We start from the raw sequence: 11,749 nt of genomic DNA on the forward strand, positions 1-11,749 counted from the left end.
AAATGTGCATGATTTATGGAAAAGGCTTACCTTTGGAGAACTGACTGAACGTCTCATTGTGTATGCAGCTGGATCCTCAAAGCTCTCATCCCTAGATCCAGGTTCAAATCGTGCACTAGGGGAGCGTACAGGCGAACAAACTCTCTGTTGAGTTCTGTATGCCCCCTGGCTTGGAGAACGTGGTACTGAGCGAGAACGAGGTTGTACGGAGAGTCGACGGAGAGATCCACAGGCTGCTTCAGTGTCCTGGTAGTACAAAGCTGGACGGGGACCCCACAGTTCAACAGGACGTCCATAAACACCAGGGTCCTTCCACTCCCGGGGTTCATATTGTCTATTGTGAAAGACCTGTTGCCTGTTCTCCACATCCCACTGTGGTAAAGCCCTGTCAAAAGCTGACATAGAGCAAATGCTTTCAGGACGTGATCCTGCCTGAGTGTAATAATGATAGCCTTCAGGATATTGTGAAGAGTATTGAGGATAGAATCCAGCAATATGATGTGGTCCTGGAAAATACCTGTTAGGGCTGTTGAAAAAAAACACACACACATTTTATTAAAAGATTGACAACTTATCCAGTGCTCTAAATGGATGTTCACAGGACACAAACTGAAAAACCATAAACACAATGAAGCTAAACAGAAACAGATCTCTGCTGAAACCTATTTAATGTACAGCGTTGCGTAATATGTTGGCGCTATATAAATCCTGTTTATTAATAATAATAATAATAATATTAAACCAAACATCTGCTGCCAAGAAAGAATGCAACTTTTTATACCAGAAATTTTCAATTACTTATATTAAAAATATATGATCCATAAAAGCCCAGCTCACCGGACAAACCTAATTAGTATAATATAAAATATTATAATTATGGATAATGGTTCTGATTTTTACCAGGAAATGCTATCATCCATTTTTAGGTACTTTCCTTGGCATTTGGACTGACAGTGGTACAAAAGTAGTTTTTTTATCCCATTAGCTGGATTAAGGCCAGCCAAGAGCAGATGAAAGTCAGCTGACCTAGTAGCAAATAAAGTTTTAAATAAAAAGTGTACTTTGCCTACCCAAAATAGGAGCACTAGTGTTCCCAGTACCCAGATAGACTCCTTAATCTTGTTTCTGCTGTGTGGCTAAGGAATAAACTTGGTGCTAGAATAGGTTTTCTGTTATAACATTGGTAAAGGAGAGGGCATACACTATATCTATAACTGAGGAGTATTGTATGTAATTAGGAGAAACATAAAAAAGTGCAGCACATTAAATATAAGATCTGCATTATATAGAAGATCTAGTCATAGTTCTGATCTAAAGTCATAAAGTCACAAGCAATTAAATATATTAGTATTACAAAAAACATGTTCGTTTATGCAGTCAATCTGTGTACAGAATGCTGGTGGTTTTTATTACTTCTGGATGAATACTAGAAAAAAGCAAAGCAGCTGTAATGCCAGCTTTCTGCATTTAGGAAAACAAAATGGCTGACACAAAGGCTGCCTAGTACATTTGTTGTGTGACAGCAGATCTTTCCCCTTTTTCATGGGTCATTTCTTTGGATCTGGCAGCACAGAAACCTTTACACCTACTACACACTGGACTCTTGGGTTCATGCCACTGATAGGCATCACAGACACAATGCAACTGGCATGGGTATATACGCAGCAAGGTGTTAAGTGTCCTACATGGTGTTCCACTGTATCTATATTCTTTGTATTTTCTCTCTGTGCCACCTCCTGTTGCACATCCACTGCACCTGCTGCTTCCACATCACGTTTGAGAAGTTTTTTACTAACAAAACTGGCAAACTGCTGAAACTAAAAGCAAAAAATCTGCAATCTATTTAAAAGTTAAGTTACGTGGTTACGTGATGCACCAGTACCAAATTCCTCTCCTTTCTGAATTTCTTCCTCTCCTTTCTCTCTTTACAGCAAAACAAAATGTAAGTGTATATATATAAAAATCAGACTAAAATGCACCATTCTAGAACTGACCAGTAAATGAGCGTGCACTGTTTTTTATTGCATTGTTAAAGAATACGTTTACAGCACTACCCTAAATGCACGATCTAAATAGAAATTTACCTTTGAATTTCTTCTGTAGGAACTGCAGTTCTACGCAGATTGACCCATTGCTGCAGTTGTGACATAGAATTTTGTCTCTGTGCCACTTTTTCTGAATGTGTACGTGTCAAGTTTGCCCGCTGTCCATTTCCTTCTGGAAAAGCCTTACTTGCGATTCGATCTGGTGAAGGGGCAAAACTCCATCCATTTGGTTGTGGAAGGTGCTCTCCTTCAGGTTGTCTGGGGGGTTCCAGGTCTGGAATTCTTTCAGATAAAGCCAGTGAACCATTAACCTTGGTTAATTGGCTACTTTCAGATCTTCTCTCCAACTTTTCGGAACCTCTTCCATCTCCTTCACCACGGCTTCGTGTTTCTAGATCTGGGTCTCTGGCAGGAGGTATATTTTCACTATTCTGCCTCTCTAGCCTAAAAATAACAGGAAAAATTGTGACATCCTGTTAATGATTTTAGGGTTGGCATGCGTTTTTTGCAAGAAAGAGCTGAAAATGCTCTGTATATAAAATAGGCAGAATATTAAAAGGCCATTTTGTATAATTGTACCTCATGCCTAAAATACAATTTTTTAATTTTGGTGGGACATTCAGAATACCTAAAATTCTATAATCTGCAAGTTAAAACAATACAAGGTTGTTTATTAGGAACATTGTTGTAAAACACACAAAAATGCACATCATAGAGAAACACATCAATAAATGTTTCTCTATGCAATGTGCAAAAAATAGCTTCCTGAAGTTAAACGCATTGGTATATATAATACAAATGTGACTTTAATGATGTCCAGTGGATCAACAGCAGGGGAGCCAGTGAAAAGCAGAAGGCACCACGTGGTTGAAATGTTATCCCCATGCATACCCTCACTCTTGAATCAACAGCATATGCTCCATGATAGAAAAGTTGCTTATAAATCTTTATTGGAGTCACCATAGGATAGCTAAAGCTTGACTGAAATTCAGTTATGCAACAGAACAATGCTCCCATAAAGAGAATGACTGAAAAAGAAAAGCATTGAGGTGCTGCAATGATGGCAAAGTCCAGAACTCAGCCTAATCAAAATGCTGTAGTGTGACCCAAAGGAACTGTGCATAATTAAGCACCTGCAAGCCTCAATGAACTGAAGCAATGTTGTAAAGAAGAAGGAGCAGGAGTAGGAGTCCCTACACATCAATGTGAGCAATTGAAGTCATTAAAAAAAAAAGACTGAGTTATTGCTGCTAAATGTGGTTCTACATGCTATTGAATCTAGTTTTATTACATATTGTTTTACACCTGAGGTTAGATTAAGAGTCTGCTAAGAACTAGATGATTTTTTTATTTGGTCCAGATTCACAAAAACCTTGAAACTAAAAGAGGGTGCACTTTCTTTTTTTTTAAATGACTATACATGTACTACCACTGCAGGGCACAACATCTGATACTACAACACATACCAGTGTCTAATATAACAGTACTTTCAAGTGTCTTTCAATATTTCAAGTGTCACTACAGTGCCTATTAGTAATACACATTATATGTAGATTTTGAAAAAATATTAAAGTAATTGAAAGAAACCACCATAGGCACTAGAGCTTATTTTCAGGGTGTCAACTTTTTCTTAACAACAATCAACATTTATTCAAATGAAAAAACAAAAAAATGGTTTTCCAAAAAATAAATGCATTTTTATTTATGTCATAAAACTTCATACTGTTGTTTGCTACTGATAGTGACAACAGTTTAACAAACCAATGAAATGTGTGCTGGCACAACTTCTTGTAGCGTTCACCAGGGGCGCATGTGACAGTGCAGCAGTACACCTTGGAGGCAATTTTCGCACCATTATAGGAAGTGCATGAACAAGGAGTTTTATGGCGGAATCACCTAGTAATGTTTTAATGAAATATGATATTTAAAAAAATAAAAAAATAAATAACTTAAATTTTTCATTAAGATTGAGCGCTTCAAGACTCATGTTAAAGTGACCAATGTTGAGTCATTTGTATAGACATTCTTTGTAACTTCCCAATAATTGGAGTGTGCTAATTCATATTAACATAATGGGTTTATAATTTAGGAGCGGTTGGATATGCAGAAGTTGTCAGTCAGAAATTAGGATAAGTGGATACTTTCAAGTTGATTTATTTGCAGTTGCAGTATTTTGCATGACTATGTTTACCACCATGATCTGAGACCAAAAAACTGTCCTTGCAGTGGTGGCATTTAGTTCTTTTATGCTGGAAGGAATTCAAGACTGCAAATTTAACAGGAAAGGTCATGACCATGGTTTCTGGGATAAGGAAGGTATTTTAAAGACCATCTTTAGTAGAGTCAAACAGGTAATGCTAAGTACAATTCTAACTCGCTGCTGTGTCAAAGGAGGTGTTGAAACAAACCAGCAAGGGAAGCTGCAGAAAGGTGTTCTTATTTTGCAGAGCCATGCACTTGCCTACAAGACGATAAATGTTTTGAAGAATTTTGGGTTTCAGTGCAATTATCCACCCTACTCACCACATCTTGCTCCGTCTACTTCCTGTCCCAAATCCCTAAAACAAAATTTAAGTTCAAGGAAAATTTAAGGAATTTCTTGAATGATTTGGAGGAGCAAATGAAGATCTCACTGACCAGACATAATTTTTTTTGTTTATCTCCCAAGTGTGTTGAATTTTGGAATGAGTATGTGAAACACAAAGTAAGATTCAAGTGATTTCCTTTAAATTTTTAAGCTCTAGAAATTTGTAGCACCTCCTCACACATATCTTTCTAGTGGCATGGTTGTTGAAAATATTGTATCTTTACTGCTCCTTGTTCTCTTTATATTTTTGACTGGTCAGATGTGTCTTGATTTTTTCCGCTGTACACAGTGGTTTCTCCTGCTGATTTACACTTCCTGTGGAGACATCAGGTCAGCAGAATGAACCATTGCACCTTACATTAAACAGTGGTAAATGTCTAGTACACAGAGGTACCGATACAAATCTTTAGATAGTTTGAAAGTTGTACCCTAGTTACATAGTAAGCCAGGTTGAAAAAAGACATCAAGTCCATCAAGTTCAACCTTTAGGGAAATAAACATATCCCAGATATAGTGACATTAACTACCTATCTTCTTAGGTTTCATTTCTAAACTCTAAACTCTGACTTACAAAATCCTGCTTTGTATTGCTAATGTAGTTTGGCTATGTTTGGCAAACTCCATTATTATTTTTTTTTTATATTTTGTAGTATGATGAACCTGCACTGACTTTTTTGGATAGCTGCCTCATGATGCTTGATAATAAAAATAAATAAAAAAATGCTACTTAACATATTTCTTTTATAGTTGACACATGATAACCAACAATCAACCTAGCATAACTTACTTTTGCAACTGTAGATGAAACTGAGCTGAACACAGGACGGTGCAAATTAACAAAACTTATCGAACAAATCAACATTCACCACACTGCATAAATGCCAAAGGGCCCAATGTCCTTTGGTTTTAACATATTTTAAAGTATATGTAGCTCTTCCTCATCACTTTTTCCAATAATGTCAATTTTGATCAAATCTCTGTTTTTGGGGTAGGAATTATGAATAATGAGGGAAAGATTCAAGCTTTTATGCTCAAGTGAAATATTCTGAATTTTAATATATACTCTATTCCCACATACGTCCTAACAATGGCATTAAATGTATATCATATATTTGATATATTTCTTTAGGCCTATGATTCTGAATATTATATATTTTATAGGTATATAGATGTATGGGTGATTTTATGTTTCATAAGCCTATTTGATGTAATTTTTACTGATGTCATGACGTACAGTTTGATGTATTTGAACGTGGCTTCATCTTTCTCTAATGACACAAGATGTCACAATGAATACATGGCATGCAACAAAACTACACTGCAATGCCGGACTTTTTTGGATAGCTGGATAATGATGCTGTATAATCCTAAATAATAAAATGCTACTTAACATATATATACCTTTTATAGTCGACACTGACACATGATAACCAGCAATCAACCTAGCATAACTTACTTTTCCAACTGTAGATGAAACTGACCTGAACAAAGGATGGTGCAAATTAACAACACTTATCAAACTATAAATAAATGCCAAAGGGCAAATCTCTGTTTTTGGGGTAGAAATTATGAATAATATTTTATTATTAAATTATATAAAATTAATTATATTAATAAAAATCTATTATGTGTGCTCACTGTACAATTCATTTTTCTGTTTCTGCATTTGCTGGGAGATACAACTTCTGCTTGAGGCTTTGAGTTATAACCACAGGGAGGAGTAGAATTCTAGTAAAAAACTAGACAATCCATGTGGCAGTCCCCTAATGGCTTTAACCCTCGTACATGAGTGTGGGCTTCAGTTAGTTGTCACAGAAATACAAAATAACATAACAAAAGTAATAATATAAGCAGTAGTGGCAACAGGGGAGGCTACTGTGTTCCCCATCAAATGCAGAGAAATATATATTCCGTTGAGTACACAAAAATGCCAATTTTCTATTCCATTCACTGCTTATGATAATCACCTCTGAGACACCTCTAAGAAATGTCATTATGGGCAGTAACTAAAGAGGAGACACAATAAAAATAAATACCGTATTTTTCGCCGTATAAGACGCTCCGGAATATAAGACGCACCCAATTTTAAAGGAGGAAAATCTAGAAAAAAAGATTCTGAAAGATTATTCCCCTTCTGATCACTCATGTGCCATTCATACCGGTATTCCCCTTCTGATCACTCATGTGCCATTCAAATTCCCTTTCTGATCACTCTGTACCTTTCAAATTTCCTTTTCTGATCACTCTGTGTCATTCAAACTCCCCTTCTGATCACTCTGTCATTCAAATTCCCCTTCTGATCACTCTGTGCTTTTTTTCCCCACTGTACGGCAGTTAGGACAGGGAACAGCAGGTGGCGCTGTGCCGGCTTCTTTCGCTTTGCTTTACAGACAGGAGAAAACACGATGCTGGCAGAGGAGAGAAGAGACAGACGCTGCTGCAGCCAGACACACGCAGGATCCGGGTATTGGGTGAGTATATTTTAATTATTTTTTTTAACACATTTGTCGTATAGGACGCACTAACTTTTCCCCCCCAGTTTTGGGGAAGAAAAAGTGCGTCTTATATGGCAAAAAATACGGTAAATAATGCGTGCACAAACAGGTGTATGCCTTACAAATCTGGGAGAACATAGTTTACTGGTGGAATTCCCTTGGCAAACTTACTGCACAGGTAAACTGTCACTGCAAACAGCGACTAGTTTTGTTTAATCACATGTCTACGTGATGTTAAATGATGATGATAATGATGAGAAATAGCCACAAGATAGACCTCCTTGTGGATTAGAGCAAAAAAGTCATGTCTCTCTGATAAGATAAAGTAAATAAGGTATTAGAGCATACAGAGGATCAAATTTTAATCCGACAGATGGAGAGGAGATTTGACAGGGGCAACTAAATGGAGGATTAAAGAAAGGGAAGCTAGCTCTTTCTAAAAGAGAACAGTAGAGTGGAAAACTTCAGTGTGCCAAGAACAAAGTGCTGGTTCCAAAGAGAAACTTTTGGGGTTAATTTCCTTAGACCAACCGAAGCATGCCTTCCACATCCAAATATATACCTTGCACAAAGTATATGAACCTTAAGCATCATGAGAAGAAGAAGAAGAAGAAAGATTCCATGATGTTTCTGTCTGTCAAAATATAAGGTCTAATAGGTATGCCAATAAAACACAGGAAGGCAAATAAGTCCATAGGAAGGCAAATGAGTTCTTAGTAAAGCATATAAAGATGGTAGGGCACACAGTGCATGTAACCTTATCAGCGCAGAATCCTTCACTGGTATTTCTGAGCAAATCCAGGTCTATGGAAATCATCATAATGCTTTCCACTTTTATCTTGTGAAGCAGATTATTTTATTTTATTAATTTTTACACAGTATTTATATAGTGTTGACATATTATGCATCACTTTACTAAGTCCATAGTCATGTCACTAGCTGTCTCACTATCAAATGTCCCTACCTCAGTCATAAGTCATTAACATAGTCGAAATACTTTTTTTTTTTTTTTTTTTTGGGGGGGGGGGGGAGGGGGGGGGGCAACTAACCTAACTGAATGTTTTTGGAATGTGGAAGGAAAGCGAAGTACAACCACACAAACACTGGGAGAGCCTGCAAACTCCACTCAGATAGTGTCCTGGTCGAGATTTGAACCTGGGAACTTGCACTGCAAAGTCCGAGTGCTAACTCCTGAGCCATCGTGCTTTCCAAATTATGAATAAGGTTGACAATCGAGAAGAGATCACATTTTTCTAATCTCAAGCTACCAGAGCATCCACTGCCTTCACAGGCAGATCTCAAGATCTGGATACAAACCTTTCCAGTTTGTTGTTCAACAAGAGAGTAACATACAGCATCCCTTATCAGTAAAGGGGGTCTTGGAACACCACCTGAGTACAAAGATCAGTTTGCCTTTCAGTTCCATCAAAGTCAGGACAATATCAACCTCTATTGTTGCAGGGCAACTGTTAGGCTCTTTGGGCCTACAATCCCAGGCGGTGCCCCAGCGCAGGAGAGAATGCTCGGCCTATTACCTCCAGTGGGTGCGCTCGCAGTGGAACAGGAGTTTTTAGATTAGTGCCCTGAGGGTTGCAGCATCCTTGTCTCCCTTTAGATGTGTTTTTCCTCTCGGCATCCCCTGCACTGAGGCTGCGAAGCTGAGTGGAATTTGGAGCTGTGCAGCAGCTGATTAACAGAGTATTTCTTGTGTAATACCATGCTGTCATTGGCTGCTGGTGCTTTATAGCCTCTCTGCTTCCAGTCTTCTGTGCCTGTTGTAGTGTTAGCTGGGCTTATCCGTGCTGGAGAGATTCTTGTGTTTTTCTGTTGCTGACCTTTACCTGTTCTCAGCCATTTTCCTTGTACTCAGCCTGGACGGACCTCTGCCTGTGCCATTTCTTTGTACCTCATTTGGTGGACTGATCTTCTGTGTTTGACTTCGGCTTGTTTTCTGGATTTCCTGGTAATACCTGTAGAGTTTATCTGTGGGCACCTGGTCAGCTGCAGGTCAATCCCCAGAGACCATCCTCTGCGCATAAAGTCCTGGGAGCAACTGTGTGGAGACGCAACCAGTCTCCCGAGGCTGAGCAGGGGCTTGATATAGGTGAAGACTGCGGCGTTAGATTAGGGACTGGTGTCTGGAGAACACTGGTGCTGACCAGGACCTTACAGTGACTTTTCTTCCCTGGTGTCTGACATATGATATGACCATGATATTGCCTGAATGAATTGGATAGCTGCAAACTTCTGAAATAAAACTTGGCAAATGGCACTGCTTTGAATTAATTACCATTAATTATGCTAAAATGTGTCACTTCAAATAAGATGCTGCTATAGGTTGATTACAGGGGAAATGATGATAATAAACCTGTTGAGAAGTGCAAGCTGTTTTTGTTTTGGTTGGATCATTTTTGGTTACTGATATTTATATAGACAAAATTATATTAATTCTATTTAAATGTGATGTCTGTAATGTACAGATTTACCATCTCACTAGCCCTGGAACTACATTGTGATCCAGAATGTGAATTTACAAACATTGGGGAGAAAAAAAAAAGTACATAAAATATACTGATGTGTGCATAGTTTTTAGACAACTTTAAAAGGAAAAAATGCCATACTTCTCAGAGTATGTTTACTTACGTTAATAACAATGACAAGAGAACTTTAACTTTAAGGAGAGTAAAATTAGATATGGTATTTCAGCGTACCTCTTGGATGAATTTTATTTTCACCAAATGAGACAGTGTACAGACAATTGTCTACACAAACTTACAGGGTTGCTATTTTCATTATGTCTCCAGTGTGACCACAGTAGAGTCAAAGTTTTGTTTCAAGAGCTTTAAATAAGGTATTGTTCTGAGTACAATATAATTTACTAATCAAAACTGAAATGAGTGTGAAGGCATTCTGGTGACTGGTAACTGACCTAGGAGTGGGAGGATTCTGGACCTGCGATGCCTCCTCCATTGCATGCACCCAGGAATCTTGCTCTTCTCTGCTTTCTGCACTAAAGTAGTAAGTGCGGATGCCAGCATGCTCTGCCTGTCGAGACATTTGGGCTTTGTTATGGAAAGAATCATCCCCTACCCAGCACACTGTTACCTGCAGGGATATCAGAGGTAGCAATTAATATTAAATCATGCAGAAGGCACACACAGTATATGATTCCTAAATAAACCCACAATCTAAGTGTCACAACAAATGCAGCAATTTTCAGTGTGACAAATGAATAGGCTACAGTTTTCTTTTTGTTTGTTTTTTTGCCAGATGCACAACTATTTTTGGCAAATGCACAACTGAAACTCCGTGATGAAAGTGGGCCGGCACTGGTAAAATATGATCTATAAATCAATTACCTTTTTTTCCATTTAAGTGTATGTATAGCCAAAACATTTTTAGCTTTGGATAGAGCAGGAAAGGGTTTAAATTCTGTGTAGCCACTGTATATTTATTTTTTAGTAATTTTCGTATCAAGAAGTATCATTTGAGCTAACATCTGAAAAAAAAGTTAACAGAATCCTTATTCATTTCCTAGGATTTCTCTATATAAATGTGATTGATTTTGTCTAGTTCGTCTTAAAAGTATGGTAAAATACAACAAAAGCCTCAATCCCTAAATACAAGAGCTAATATACATCATTTTTTTGATCAAGTAGATCAATAGGATGACCCAAATCTTGCCCTTCTTCTAAAGATATAGAGTGTCTTTCTCTGCTTTGCAAAAGCCCAGGGGGGACTCTATATACTCAAAAATAAACTGATTTTTTTTGGCTTTCAAAAATCTATTAGAAAAAGAAACCCTGTTTATACACAAGTCACACCTATAGATGGTGCTGTGTACACATGAGAAGTGTAACAAACTCTTGCACTGGAGACAAGGGTTGTGTTTTACATGAGAACATGGTCCCATCTTCTGGTGGGCATCAATAATGCATAAGAGCAAGTGACCCATCATAACTAACTATGCTTGCTGGAGTTTTTTGTAAGTGTCTTGGGTAGCTTGAGTAAAAGTTTGATTGGATTAACCATACATTAACCATCAGAAGTGACCGAAGGCAAAAAAATATAATAAGCCTAATAACAATTTATTGTGGAGAATAAATATAACTTTGTTATATACTTGAACAAGGGGCATATTATAGTTCAGGGTTGATTGCTTGTGTATTACTAGATTTACTATTTTCTCAGTACATATTACCCTTAATTGCAGATACAAAAAAAAAACACTGTTTGAGGCAAAACTCAGATGTTAAAACAGTGGGCACAATTAAGAGGTGTTGTGCTTTGTCTGCTGTGGACTGCATTATGTTTACTGAAATGCTTATCTACCTAATTTCTGAAAAAGATTGACATTTTGGACCTTAGCATTATAGTAAAAAAAACAATAACTTGCCATATTTATTCTCAGAGTAAGGAGGCATAAAACATTTCCAAAAGCATTTAGCTGCAAAATTATGTTTTATTTCTATAACTTACAATTTATGGGGAAGAGGTGAAGCTTATCATGGGCAAGCAGCTTACAAAACATTAATTTTTTATGTTTGTTTAAACCCTTACAAACTCTATTTGAAGACTTGTTTTACCTTTACATACACTTTAAGATACAATTTAGCACTTTT

General features: G+C 37.4%; 1 protein-coding gene across 13 annotated transcripts in view; it reads right to left on the reverse strand.

Moving 5' to 3' along the window:
• PLEKHA6 (pleckstrin homology domain containing A6) overlaps positions 1-11,749 on the reverse strand; it is a 161,327-nt gene that overhangs the window by 81,907 nt on the left and 67,671 nt on the right. For 11 of the 13 annotated variants that reach the window (XM_072424657.1, XM_072424665.1, XM_072424618.1 and 8 more), the window contains 3 exons: positions 10,057-10,232; positions 2,085-2,489; positions 31-526 (listed from right to left, as the gene is read on the reverse strand). In XM_072424657.1, coding sequence (XP_072280758.1) covers positions 31-526; positions 2,085-2,489; positions 10,057-10,232 — 1,077 coding nt within the window. The remainder of the gene's footprint in view (positions 1-30; positions 527-2,084; positions 2,490-10,056; positions 10,233-11,749) is intronic. The other 2 variants (XM_072424673.1, XM_072424689.1) reach the window with 1 other exon arrangement.

The sequence above is a fragment of the Pyxicephalus adspersus genome, chromosome 1 (genome assembly GCF_032062135.1).
Source record: "Pyxicephalus adspersus chromosome 1, UCB_Pads_2.0, whole genome shotgun sequence".
In the NCBI taxonomy this organism is placed as follows: domain Eukaryota; kingdom Metazoa; phylum Chordata; class Amphibia; order Anura; family Pyxicephalidae; genus Pyxicephalus; species Pyxicephalus adspersus.